The sequence below is a fragment of the Humulus lupulus genome, chromosome 4, assembly GCF_963169125.1.
Source record: "Humulus lupulus chromosome 4, drHumLupu1.1, whole genome shotgun sequence".
In the NCBI taxonomy this organism is placed as follows: Eukaryota; Viridiplantae; Streptophyta; class Magnoliopsida; order Rosales; family Cannabaceae; genus Humulus; species Humulus lupulus.
The window spans coordinates 64,630,710-64,645,396 of NC_084796.1; the positions used below are offsets into that span (position 1 = coordinate 64,630,710).

The 14,687-nt window shown below is 34.7% G+C and overlaps 1 protein-coding gene and 1 non-coding gene across 2 annotated transcripts; one reads left to right on the plus strand and one right to left on the minus strand.

Annotated features, from left to right (window-relative positions):
* Positions 1-5,631: 5,631 nt before the first annotated feature.
* LOC133833221 (small nucleolar RNA R71) lies at positions 5,632-5,738 on the minus strand. The gene has a single exon (XR_009892615.1). It is a non-coding gene; the product is annotated as a small nucleolar RNA R71 (small nucleolar RNA).
* A 1,130-nt stretch (positions 5,739-6,868) lies between these two features.
* Positions 6,869-7,495, plus strand: LOC133832242 (uncharacterized). The gene has a single exon (XM_062262611.1). The coding sequence runs from the start codon at positions 6,869-6,871 to the stop codon at positions 7,493-7,495; it is 627 nt and encodes a 208-aa protein (XP_062118595.1).
* Positions 7,496-14,687: the final 7,192 nt, after the last annotated feature.

The following is a 14,687-nucleotide window of genomic DNA, read 5'->3' on the forward strand; positions in this document are numbered from 1 at the left end:
AAAATATAATATGCGATTATCAAAAATTTTACTTATTATACTAACCTTATTCTTCATCTGCAAAACTCAGTGTATTAAATTCTTGGTATCCTCCTTCTTATACTATGCTTTTTTCGATTTTGGCGTTTGAAGTTCCCCCTCCTTATGTGAAACATTTTAATTTAAAAAATAATCACTATATCAATCCTTATGACATATTGAACAAGTATGTGGACCTATTAAATTATTTGTATAGAATGATTAAATTGGGCATTCAAGAATATCTTCTCACAAGCCCAATTCAAATATATGTAGTGTCCAATCAATTAAACACTTGCACTAAGTCTTTCCACTATAAAATTATTAAACTATACCTCGGGCACCACACAAATCTGACAATTGTGTGTGGGGGGGGGGGGGGGAGGGGGTTAACTTGGCAAGTAGCACAAACATTAATCCTACCTCGATGTATGTGCTTAAAAAGGGATATAATGTTATAGACTTGGTGAGATAAATTTAAAATGTTCTTGTATCTTAATTACATTTTAACAAGTTATTTATTTATCTTTATTTTATTCACTTATTTATGCTATGATTTAAATATATAATGTGTGCACATGTGTGTGTGTGTAAGAGAAGTGTGGTAAGATCTTGATGATTTGCATGAATTAAGGCTTGAAGGATTGAATTAAGTTGTGGTGAATTAATGAGGATTTTCTTGATTACACTACAAGATGATTTTCGAGCAATAAAAGGGAAATATGAGCTGAATTTTTGAAAATTCAAGAGGATGAGGATGACAATGTGAATGGCAAGATTTATTCCTTGATTGAGTGGAATCAAGAGTTGCCTTTGAAGTGCCAATTTCAAAAATCAAGCCTTTGTGGTGCTCTTGATTGATTTGGTGATATAAAATGATGGATTGTCTCTTGATTCTAGCTAGGATATTTCAGCATTCATGGGATTTGATGATAGGAAATCAATCATGTGTAGAGGGCAAGATTAAGACTAGGTTCATAGAAGATTAAGAGGGTTTATTGTTGATTGATTGCAGAAGATCATGGATGGGGATAGTGTTTGATGAACATGTCTAGAAGGAGGTGGAGGTTTAGCTCAAGGGCTCAGGATTTTCATGAAGAAAGGGAATAAAGGTTTGAGGTAAAATGTTGCTTTATGTATTAGTCTTCAAGTTCACTATCTTCTGGTTCTTTTGATGATTGTTGGATTGACATGATTCTTGGCTAGGGTTCGTAATCTCTAAGGTTGTGGTGCTTCATAGTGGTTCGACCTACACATCTTTAGAAGGTATTATTGGTTATTTTTGAAGGTTGTTTGGTGTTGGCATAAGGGTAAGTTTGATTTATGGGAATGTATTATTTATGATTAATGAAATAAGGCTACTTGTTGCATGGCTCAGACAAATGAATTTTTAGGCGTGTAACATAGATATTTAAGCATGTTATGGTCTAAATAAGGTTATTGTTATTTTTGGATAGGCTTTGATTGTTAAACGAGATCACTTTCCTGTTTTTCAAAGACTCCACACACACGTCAATGTAAGGAGGTTAAACATGTTTGCTTGATTGCAAATGTTTATGGAAAGCATGTTGTATGCTATATGTTTTAGGGCATGTACTTGGGAAGGTAAAAGGTGGACAAAGGAAGCCACAAAGTTGACCATGGAGGTCGTAGAGAGGACCATGAGAGCTTCCTTATAGTTATCTCTCCCATTTACATGCGTAGTGCACGCATAGGTTTTCTGTATGATGATTATGATGATGATAATGCTATGTCTTGTTACGATATGATATTATGGATTGCTATAAGAGGTTTCCTTTTATGTTGATGTTTGGTTTGATTCTCCTTACTTGGCTTTAGCTCACCCCCTTTTTCCTCTCCACATGTAAGAATTGATTATGTAATGGTATGGTGAGCGGGGGCTGTTCCAAGAAAGTGTATGTGCTCTATGAGGGGATCACATGGATGACAATGATCCTAAGAAAACCATAGTTTATTATTAGTTTTATGAAATACATTTATTTTATGTTTAGACATATTTTATTTAATTGTATGTTTTGGCTTTATCTTTTGTTAAACTCAGCTAAGGAGAATTTATAAAGACTTTCTTTTGCATTTATAATGTTTATTGAAAGAATGTCCTAGTTAAATTAGGGTGTTACAAGTTGGTATGAAAGCCAGGTTGTTCATCAAAACTCGAAACTCTCACATAATACATGCATAAGATTGGAAGGAACCTAACTCATCATTTTGTTTGTAAGTTGTTTCATTGTAATATATTTGTTGATATGTGCAGTTTGAGCTAGAATGATAACTCCTAGAGAAGTCATCCTTAAGGAGATCAGAAATATTCAAAAGATAGAGGAAGATATGAATGATAGTTGCCCACTGATTAGGCTCTTTTGTCAAATTATGAAAGTCAACTATGCAGTGCAGAAGATTATATACCAAAGAGGACCCTTAGTTTATGGAAAAGAGAAATATCTAGTGCTTAGGGCAACCATCAAGGTTCCTGAAGTCAGGGAAAAGATCAAACCTTTATGGATGGAAATAATGGGCAATCCTATAGAAGACCTAGATAGGTATCCAGTTCTTTTTACTCGTTTAGCATATGAATATGGAGTAAACAAGGTGAGAGTTACAACTAACGAAGAAGAAAGTGGATCTAAGTCCAAGGAGATCGATATTGTAGACTACTACCTTACCCTGGAGACGTGTGAGCAAGTGATAAAGACCATACTTGATCTTACGCCAGAAAGAATTTGGGGAAGCCTAAACCTAGATTACCCAGAGATTAATGAAAACCTATTTTGGAGAAGGTTAATGAGGAATAGATTAAACACCCAGTAATTCAAGTTTTTATTTTTTTTGTCTTTCTTATTTGATGTATTAAACTCTGGTTTCTTTTAATTGAATAAATTGTTGTTTTCTTTATTTTAGAATTCATTTTTTTTAAAAATTTTCTCAACTTAAAAATTAAGTTGTGTACCATAGTATATTACAATGGCACAAGGAAAGGCAGTGCGAGCCGCCGCTGTCACAAGAAAAGGAAGGGGAAGAGGAAGAAGAGTAGCTAATGCCCTTACTGACATTCCCAATGTAGTTGATGCCATCGATGTTGCTAATGCCCCTACAAATCCAGTGGAGCAAGAAATCAAGGATCTTCAGGTAGAGATAGCTAGGCTGCTGGAACAGCTAAGGCTAAGATATTAGCAAATAGCTTAAGCTGGAAGAGGGCAACCTCCAATACAAGCACCACAGTAGCAAGTGCCTAATGGGCAACTATTAGGGCAGGGTGGACATTTGATGGGACACTTCATACATAAATTTGAGCCAGTATACGAACGATTCAGGAAGCAGCATCTGCCCAACTTGGAAGGGAAGGCCAACCCTATTGAAGTAGAAGAGTGGTTCAGGACGGTAGTATTCGGATTATTGCCCTAAAACATCTGAATACATTTTATTGATTTAAATAAAAGTAAAATTTTATTATATTTGAATGTTATAATTATTATTTGAATAATTTATAAAAATATTATGAAAATTCCATATTCATTTATAAGGATATGATCTTGTAATAGTACGAGAGATTTAACATCATATACAATGAATAAATAATGAGTAATATATTGAAGTAAGGAATCTGTAATGAATGGTTACAAGTACGGTTTACTAAGCATACGGGATGCAAGTAGTCTAGATTTGGAATACTGACGTGGATAGACATCTTGGTAAATGTCCTTGATATAATAGAGATTATATATGACAGGATTGATATGAATTAAATATCTTTATAAATTTACCGTTTTCCATAAAGATTTAATTCTTATCATAATAGATGATCATTTGTAGATCAGTCTAAATCTTTTGATTCACTCATTAAGGTTTCTTAGTATAATGAGGCTAATGACTTTTGTTTTAGAGATTCAATATCATTAATGCTTGGCAACATGATTTACAATAATGGAATCCATACTTTCCAAACATATCGAATATTGGTTCTCTTAAGGGTTAATTTTGGAACTGAATAATTATTGAGCTCAAATCTATAATTTGAGTGTAGATGAATTATTCGCTAGTGAAGTAATGGTACTTAAGGAACAAGAGGTAATTAGAAGGGTAAAACGATAATTTTTTACTAGCTCTAATTAACAAACCAATTATTGGAGGACATACCTACATTTATTGATTATATTGATGGACTACAAAGAATAATTTGTGAATATAATTCTATAAATACTTACAGTGCAATTCCATATTTATAGTGGAGTAATTATGGAATTAATAAATAAGATTATTATATTAAAAAGTTTGATTAATATTTTGTTTTATTAGTATCGTATTAGAAGTCTATGGTCTCCAGGTCACCTCTGTCCTACATTTTCTAGGGCAAGGATGTCATAAGGAAGATTTGTAGTGAAAATGACTTAATTGCAAATGAATTAATTTTTTGGGGCAAGGAAATAATTATGTGATTATTATGGGCAATAATTTTTTGGGACAAGGAAATAATTATGTGATAATTATATGATAAAAATTCGAAAAGGAAGGAACCAAAGGCATAGTGTTTCCACTGTGGAGTTAAAGTTCATTGGAAAAGAAACTGTAAAAAGTATCTCACTGAGCTGAAAAAGAAAGCTAAATTTGATTTACTTGTACTTGAAGCTTGTATAATTGAAGATGATGAGATTAAATTCCCTAATTACTCTTTCATTATTTAAATTCAAGGTTTTGCTATTTCTTATTATTTTATTTTGTTCTTAAGTATTGTTTTTGCAATTTATATTTTCTTCTGATTTGTTTACAAGAATCAAAGTTTAATTGACCAAATAGAACAAAAAGATTAATTGACTGGTAATGGTGATTTAGTCCTTGAGGACAATACTTGGTTTTACCAAGATTATTGCTGCATTGCGATACGTGCACTTGCGTAGCTATAATTTTTGCAACAAGTTTTTGGCGCCGTTGTCGGGGACTGAAAACTATCAATATCAGTCTAATTAATTTTAATTCTAATTTGGTTATTTTTTTTGTCTTGTTTCTAATTTGTTTCAGCTGCATTTCTTTAACAATTTCAGGTAGTTTTGTTATATGCATAGAAGAAGAGGGGAAAGTAGTCTTATTCCTGCTAATAAAGAGATTGAGAAGGCTTGCAAACAAAACAAAAGAAACAAGAGGTTGGCTCATCAGACTGTAGAGATGGCACAAAATGATGGGAATAATGAGGTTCTCGAGGTTATTCAAAATCAGGCTCAAAATCCTGCTGCAAGGAGACTAAGAGACTATGTATTTCCCACTGTAACGGGAATGCAGAACTGTATAAGACCGCCGAATGTGGAGGCCAATAATTTTGAGATTAAGTCGACAATCTTGCAAATGGTGCAGTCCACTGTCCAATTTGGTGGTTTGCCTTCTGAAGACCCCCATAGGCACTTGGAAAATTTCTTGGAGTTATGTGACACTTTAAAATACAACGGGGTCAGTGATGATTCTATAAGGTTGAGACTCTTCCCATTTTCTTTGTGGGAGAGAGCTAAGAACTGGCTTAATTCACTGTAGGCAAACTCCATTAATACATGGGAAGAACTTGCTCAGAAATTCTTGGCTAAGTTTTTCCCTCCCTCGAAGGTTACTACGTTGAGGGGAGAAATTAATAACTTCTATCAGATGGATGGGGAGTCATTATATGAGGCTTGGGAGCATTTCAAGGAGCTATTGAGGAAATGTTCCCACCATGGTATAGAAAAGTGGATGCTGGTTCACAATTTTTACAACGGGCTGTGTGGTACAACAAGAACAATTATTGATGCTGCAACTGGTGGGGCATTCATGAGTAAGAGTGGAAATGAAGGATATGAACAGTTAGAGGACATGGCCACAAATAATCATCAGTGGTCTGATGGGAGGTCATCTGGGGTTAGAAAGGTAGCTGGGGTTCATGAACTTGATGCAATTACTGCTTTGACAACACAAGTGGCTTTGTTGACAAAACAATTGCAGTGGAATACTGTATCTGCTAATGCGATTCAGATGGCAGCTAGGCGTGAAATATGTGGTGTTTCTCACTCTTTTGATCAATGTCCTGCTAGTAGTAATAATAACATTCCTATTGACCAAGCTCAGGTTCAAGCTGTGGGAAATTTTCAGAGGCCATTCAATAATCCATTTTTTAACACTTACAATCCTGGGTGGAGAAATCATCCCAATTTTTCTTAGAGAAACAATCAGGGCCAGCAACCTCAGTTTTAGGGCCAGTTTTAGCAGAATGTGCCTAAAAAACCAATGAATAAAGCCTATTCATCACAACAGCCTAAGCCACAAGCTCCACCAGACACGCCTAATGAATTACAAGCTGCATTGTTGATTCTTACCAATACTCAAACTCAGTTCATGACAGAGACCAGATCTTCTATCAAAAATCTTGAAACAGAAGTGGGGCAGTTGGCTAATATGCTTAATAATAGGCCACAGGGATACTTGTCTAGCAACACTGAAGTTAATCCTAAGGAGCAAGTTCAAGTAATTACTTTGAGGAGTGGTAAACAAATTGAGAAGTCTAGTGTACAACAATCAGTGGTTCTGAATGAAGATTTGGGTGGAAAGTCTGATATAGAAAAGAAAAGAGTCACTGAAAATCACAAGAGTACAGAGAAGATTCCTCCAGTTGTTGTTGACCAGCCCGCCCGAGTTCCATATCCTCAGAGGCTTAGAAAAACTACTCTTGATAAAAAGTTTTCTAGGTTTTTAGAGGTGTTCAAAAAAGCTGCATATCAATATTCCTTTTACTGAGGCTTTGGAATAGATGCCCAGTTATGTAAAATTCATGAAAGAGATTCTGTCTAAGAAAAGAAAAATGGAAGACTATGAAACTATGGCGCTCACTGAAGAATGTAGTGCTATATTGCAAAGGAAGCTGCCCCAAAAGTTGAAAGATTCGGGGAGGTTTACTATACCTTGCACAATTGAAGAATTTGAATGTAAGCATGCCTTGTGTGATTTGGGGCCAAGTATTAATCTGAAGCCCTTATCTATTTTCAGAAGGCTTGGTTTGGGTGAGGCAAGACCAACAACAGTCACTCTACAATTAGCAGATCGATCGGTGAAGCATCCACGGGGTATCATAGAAGATGTTCTTGTGAAGGTGGATAAGTTTATTTTTCCTGCTGACTTTATCATTTTTGACATGGAGGAGGATATGAATGTACCTATCATTCTTGGAAGACCATTTCTAGCCACAGGCCAAGCTCTCATTGAGGTTCAAAAGGGAGAGCTTAAACTCAGAGTTCAAGGAGATGAGGTGGTATTCAATGTCTTCAAGGCAATGACATATCCGGTGGCTAGTGACAGTTACTATAGTGTGGATGTAATAGATAAAGAAGTTTCGAAAAGAAGGGTGAGTAGTGATGCTTTAGAGGCGGTGTTGATAGGTGGTGAGGTACATGATGATGATGCTGAGATGAGAGAATATGTAAATTGGATTAACTCTTACCAACCGTAAAGGCTGAAGTTTGCAGGGTTGGTGGAGGGACCAGAACGACCATTAACATCCATTCAGCAGCCACCGCAATTGGAATTAAAGGCTCTTCCGAATCATTTGTGTTATGCAACAGTAATAAAGTCCTTCAACAGTAATGCATAAAATTTTATTGGAGGAAAATAGCAAGCCATCTATAGAGGCTCAGAGAAGACTCAATCCAGCGATGAAGGAGGTTGTACTTAAGCAGATCCTTAAATGGTTGGACGTCGGGGTGATCTACCCAATTTCTGATAGTGCATGGGTGAGTCCAGTGCAAGTGGTACCGAAGAAGGGTGGTATGATTGTGGTGAAGAATGAAAATAATGAACTTATTCCAACTAGAACAGTGATGGGATGGATGATTTGTATTGATTACCACAAGCTTAACAATGCTACAAGGAAGGATCATTTTCCTTTGCCTTTCCTTGATCAAATGCTTGACAGATTAGCAAGCCACAGCTACTACTGTTTCTTGGAGGGGTATTCAGGGTACCAACAGATTGCTATTGCACCAAAGGACCAAGAGAAAACAACATTCACATGTCCCTATGGCACATTTGCTTTCAGGAGAATGCCATTCGGACTATGTAATGCTCAAGCAACATTTCAATGGTGCATGATGGCTATCTTTTCAGATATGGTGGAAAGGAGCATTGAGATTTTCATGGATGATTTTAATTATTTTTGGCTCTTCATTTGATATTTGTTTGGGTAACTTGGAAAATGTGCTGAATCGTTTTGAAAAAGAAAATCTGGTGTTAAATTGGGAAAAATGCCATTTTATGGTAAAAGAAGGAATTGTTCTGGGACACACGATCTCTAGAGATGGTATTGAGGTGGATAAAGAAAAAATTGCAACAATTGAGAAATTACCACCACTGGTATCAGTGAAAGGTGTAAGAAGTTTCCTTGGCCATGCGGGGTTTTATGGAAGATTCATCAAAGATTTTTCTAAAGTTTCTAAGCCTCTCTCCTCACTGTTGATGAATGGTGTGGTTTTTGATTTCAATGAGGAGTGACTATATACTTTCAAGGTACTCAAGGAGAAGCTGATATCTGCACCTATAGTTGTGGCTCCAAACTGGGACTTACCGTTCGAATTGATGTGTGACGATAGTGAATATGTTGTGGGTGCAGTTTTGGGGCAGCGTATTGACAAGGTATTTCGCTCCATTTACTATGCTAGTAGAACTCTCAATGATGCACAGTTGAATTACACCACAACAGAAAAAGAGTTTCTAGCCATAGTATTTTCTTTTGACAAGTTCTTATTGGTAATAAGGTGATTGTGTATACTGATCACTCTGCTATCAAGTACTTGATGACTAAGAAAGATGCAAAGCCTCGGTTAATCAGATGGGTACTATTGCTACACAAGTTTGATATGGAGATTCATGATAAAAAGGATACTGAAAACCTGGTAGCTAATCACTTGTCGAGACTTGAAATAGAAGAGTGTCAGAATGAGAAAGCTGTGCAGATTAATGAATTCTTTCAAGATGAACAGTTATTTGGGGTGAGTGAAAATCCTGTTGTGCCTTAGTTTACTGATATTGTGAATTTCCTTGTTGCAAAGGTCGTGCCTCCTGAGATGACAAGGCAGCAGTTGAAGAAATTTTACTCTGAGGTGAGGCATTACTACTGGGATGAGCCTATTCTCTATAAGCATTGTGTTGATCAAATCATTCGCCGTTGTGTACCTAAGGATGAAATGCATTCTATTCTTGCCCACTACCATAATTGTGGGCATTTTGGAGCCACAAGAACAACAGCTAAGGTATTGCAAAGTGGTTTTTATTGGCCAACCCTATTTAAAGATGCTAATTCTTTTGTGAAGGCTTGTGATCGGTGTCATCACACTGGTAATATCTCAAGGAGAAATGAGATGCCCCTCAATGTGATTTTGGAAGTTGAGCTTTTTGATGTTTGGGGCATTGACTTCATGGGTCCATTTCCACCATCTTACAATAATGAGTATATCCTGCTAGCGGTTGATTATGTGTCCAAATGGGTGGAAGCTGCTGCTACGAAGACCAATGACAGAAAAACTGTATTGAACTTTCTCCATAAACACATTTTCACTCATTTTGGTACACCCCAAGCTCTCATTGGCGATGAAGGCGGTCATTTTGTCAACAAACAACTTGATGCACTTTTAGGTCGCTACGGTGTATACCACTGCACTGCATTGCCATATCACCCCCAATCAAATGGCCAAGCTGAAATTTCAAACAGGGAGGTGAAAAGTATCTTTGAAAAGATTATAGATAGTTCAAGGAAAAACTGGTCAAAGAATTTAAATGATGCACTTTGGGCTTACAGGACCACATGTGAAACACTGATAGGTATGTCTCCATATCGCTTAGTTTTTGGAAAAGCTTGTCATCTTCCAGTTGAGTTAGAGCACAGGGCATACTGGGCAATGAAAAAGTTAAACTTTGATTGGAATGTTGCTAGTGAGAATGGAATTTTGCAACTGAATGAGCTTGATGAATTTCGTAATGAGGCATACGAAAATGAAAAAATGTATAAGGAACGCACCAAAGCTTGGCATGACAAGAATCTAGTCCGGAAAGAGTTTCAACCTAGGCAGCATGTACTTCTTTTTAATTCAAGATTGAGATTATTTCCTGGAAAATTGAAGTCCCGGTGATCAGGTCCTTTTACTGTTGTGAGAGTGTTTCCATATGGCTCAGTTGAAGTGCAAGGAAAGAATGGAGATCCTTTTAAGGTGAACGGAAAAAGGTTGAAGTCATATGTGGGCAGTGCATTTGATCAAGCAAAGCCAGTAATTCTTTTGAAGCCCCTGTGAAGAGGAGTTCAGCATCCAGCTGAATGACGTTAACGACAACGCTCGTGGGAGACATCCCATATATTTTTATGGTTTTCTTTATTTTTTTGTCTAGTTGGAACAAAAGTTTAGTATTAAATTTTTGCACTTGTAAATTATGAAAATTGGGTTTATTATTGTACTTATGGAATCGTGGAAAGCATTAAAAATGAAAAGAATTTTTTTTTCCTTAAGGGTCGCGACATAGCCTTAAAGAGTCGCGGCATGGCTCCAGATAGAGGCGCAAGGATTTTATCCTGGTGTAGGCGGGCCACGACATGGAAAGGGTAGAGTCGCAACTATGGATCTCCAGAATTCCCAGATTTGTGAGGCGTGCCGACATTGAAAGGCTAGGGCCGCGACCCGTATTGCACAGACAGAGTTAAAAACCCCAATTTTGTTACCCTTTTTCTTTATTCTCTTCTCCTTATCACCCTAAACACCAGCCCTAACCTCCATTCTCATAGCTCATTGTCTCATTTTGAGTGATTCACTTGGCAAGGAGGCAAAAAGAAGAAGATTTTTCACATTCAAGTAAGTGTCACATATCCTTTTTAGTGATTTCTTATTGGAAATTTGTTGATTTTGGTTGTTTTGAGAATTTTTATTGAGAAATTCAGTGGTTTTATCTGGTGTAAGTGGTTGGATTGCTTGTTTATTTTGATTTGTTGATTTTGGGCAGTGGGAAAACAAGGGGAGGTTCTGCTCAATTTTTCCTAGAAAATTTGGGGATATTCATTGTTTTTGTACTTATGTGATGGGTCCTAAGAGAAATCCCGCAAGGGGTGCTTCTTCAAAGAAAGCCTCGTCATCCTGAGCTCAACAAACACTGCCACCACCCACTGATTTCAACACAGAATAGTTTAAAACTAAGGAGGCTGTGGATTTTTTTAAAAGGATTAATGGGAAATCTGTTGTTCTGGAAAAGGGGATGGAGTATCAATTGGAACCGTACTAGAATGATTCTCCCTATGAGTCAATCCGAGTTGAAATTACTCGTCGTAATTGGGGCATAGTTTGTAAGCTAGTTCAAAGGGATACTGCTAATTACTCTCAACTGTATGAGTTTTATGCAAATTTCCCTAGTCAAGATGATGAGCAAATTTTTTTTGTTCTAGGCAAGGCAGTGCCTTCCGAAATTGATTCGTTTAATACTTTGCTCCATCTTCCTACTATTCCAGCCACTGACGATGAACATTGGCAGTTGGCTCATTTTAGCGAGGTTGATTATGTTGAGGTGGCAGAAACATTGAGCTTGTCGGGGGCACGATTCATTATCATGGTTGTGAGCCAAAGCATTTATTTCGCTGGCAGTTGAATTAAATTGCCCGTGCTTGGGCTTATTTCGTGAGTGCTCGTCTATAATTTTATTATAGATTAATTATTTTCTAGTGAATTAATGGTACTTAAGGAACAAGAGGTAATTAGAAGGGTTAAACGATAATTTTTTACTAACGCAAATTAACGAACAAATAATTGGAGGACATAACTGGATTTATTGATTATATCGATAAACTACAAAGAAAACTTTGTAAATATAATTCTATAAATACTTAGAGTGGAATTGCATATTTATAGTGGAGTAATCACATAATTAATAAATAAGATTATTAGATTAAAGAGTTTGATTAATATTTTGGTTTATTGGAGCTTCATATTATAGGTCTGTGGTCCCCAGATCACCTCTGTCCTATACTGTCAAGGATAAGAATGTCATAAAGAAGATTTTTAGAGAGAATGACTTAATTACAAATGAATTAATTTTCTTGGGCATGGAATTAATTATGTGATAATTATGGGCAATTGATTAATTGTGAATTAATTAATTATTTAACTGTATATTTTTTATTTTAAAAAACAATATGTTAAAACAAATATTAATCATGTTTGGATTAATATAGATATAGATTAATAATTATCTTATTATAAGATATTTATTCATTTATTTAAATATTGGTATTTTAAGATAAAGTTAATTTTGATATTTATAATGGGATAAATATATTATCTTAAATATTAATTAAATAAACAAGTGAGAAAATAAGAGAAATCCTGTTAGGAACAGTTCCTAGTGCGCAGCGAAAATTGCGGTAATGGTAGTATTGTATACATCAAATTTTTTTCATATAAACAACTTTATATGAGGATCCTTTAATATGCAATATGTTAATCAGTATAATATATATATATAGAAAAATAATACGAAATGATTTACCTCTTGTAGCCTATCAAGAATCCTTGAATCTTTTCGTATATACTTCGATCTTCCTATCCTTGCTAGAGTACTCAAACCTAGATCTTCCACGACATTCTCTACACCTCCAGATGTGGGTGGGCACATAGAGAGCACGAATCAATATTTATGAATAAAAAGTATTCTCAACACATGAGACTCTTGATTATAGGCTAGAGAGAAAAATTTATCTTTTTGTGTGAAAAAGTTAATCAAATTTTCTTCTTTTTTTGAGAAATTCTACTCCCATTCTCTATCGCATATATAATATATAAACATTATTATCATCATAATAAAAATAATAAAATTGATCATCTTTAATCATAATAAAATAAATGATTAAAGACAAAGTCTTACATTAAATTTTCAAACTATTTTCAAAATATTTTACTAATTAATTAAATAAAATAATAAAAAAAACAATAACCGATCACCATCAGTAGTGGTGCACGCATACGGCAGTCCAAAAAGCCCTGTGCATGTAGTAGTTCCCTGAAAAATGGGAATTGATTTTTCATGCATTTTTATTTTAATTAATTATTAATTAGGACTTCAAATAAGGCATCCTCTTTTTATGGAAAAGATAACAACTTAAATTTCAAAATTCAAAATTTGAATTTCCATTATCATCTTATAATTATTTAAATAAATATAATAATCAAAACTAATTTCGACTATCCATATTTATCCTTTCACACTTAAATAAAATAATTGATTAAAATGAATTTATTTTATTTCTACACAATTTTGAAAATTGCACTAATGCAATAATAAATTGTGCAACTTCAATTATCACATAAGTGCATATTTATCCTGAAGAATAAATATGCTCTCAAATAGCCCATTCATAGTTTGACCCTTGTATCAACTCTTACCTTGAATAGTGTTGACAAAGCCACCTTGGGGACCTATGGGCCAATAATTCCAAGTTCCAATAAAGAAAAGATTATTAATCAAAACTCTTTGATTCAATAATCATATTTGTAAATCTGATGATTATTCCACTATAAATATGAGTCTGGACTCTTGAGAATTAAATACATATATATACTGAGTACTTTATTGTAATCATAAAGTGTCCATTGATATAATCATTACATATAAATTAATCCTATATTGATGATTCGTAATTAAATGGGTATAAAATTATCGTTTTACCTTTTAATTATATCTTGATTCCTAGTGTACCATTGACTTTACTAGTGATGGTTAATTCATAATCTGATTATGAATTTGACGTCAATAACCTTTTCAGTTGCAAAAGCATACCCAATAAGGAACCATCATTCAATCTATAAGAAGGTATAGATTCCATATTTGTTAAGCTATGTCCCCAGCCATATACATCATTGAGTCCCCAAGACAATAGTTCTTAGCCTGATCATTCTGACAAACCATAACACATGAATCAAATGATCAAATGACATATATAGGAGTTGATAGTAACTTCAGGATTAAGATCAGTTTGTATATGATCATCAGTTGAAGTGTTTTGTAATACTAAGAAACGATATTCATAGAAGTATTATTAAATCACATCTGATCCAGTTCTACATACTCTCAATGTGCAAAGCACCTCCACTAAAGTGTCCTACTACACTAGTAACCCAGATCTAGGTCACATGTATTCATAATTCTAGTAGACCATACTAGTAGTAATTAATCTAAAGATTCCATACCTTTATTTTACTGCGAACTATTTAAGTCCATTATCTCAATCTCGATCCTCTCATACCAATATGAGATTCATACCACATAGATGAACTTGAGAATTTTATGATATTTACTTAATATTATTAACAATAATATAGTACATAAGCTACATATATACAATAATTCAATTCATTCACTTATTTCATTATAACCATTGTCAATTGCAATTGCTTTAAGGGAAAAATTCCCAATAAATCCCTAATGTGGCTCACGACACACACCCACTATACAGTGAGTGTGTGGTGCCCCCTAGAGAATATCCCTGGGATTTGAATTTTTATTTTCAAATTTATTTGTTTATTTTATTATTCTTTTTAAATATAATTTAAAATTAAATAATTAAAATATAAGTAACTGGTCAGGTTTATTTTAAATAAAATAACATGAAAGAAGTGATA

Excerpts from the sequence above, each read along its gene's own strand:
- LOC133832242 (XM_062262611.1), top strand. The coding sequence starts at position 6,869 with ATGGCGCTCACTGAAGAATGTAGTGCTATATTGCAAAGGAAGCTGCCC.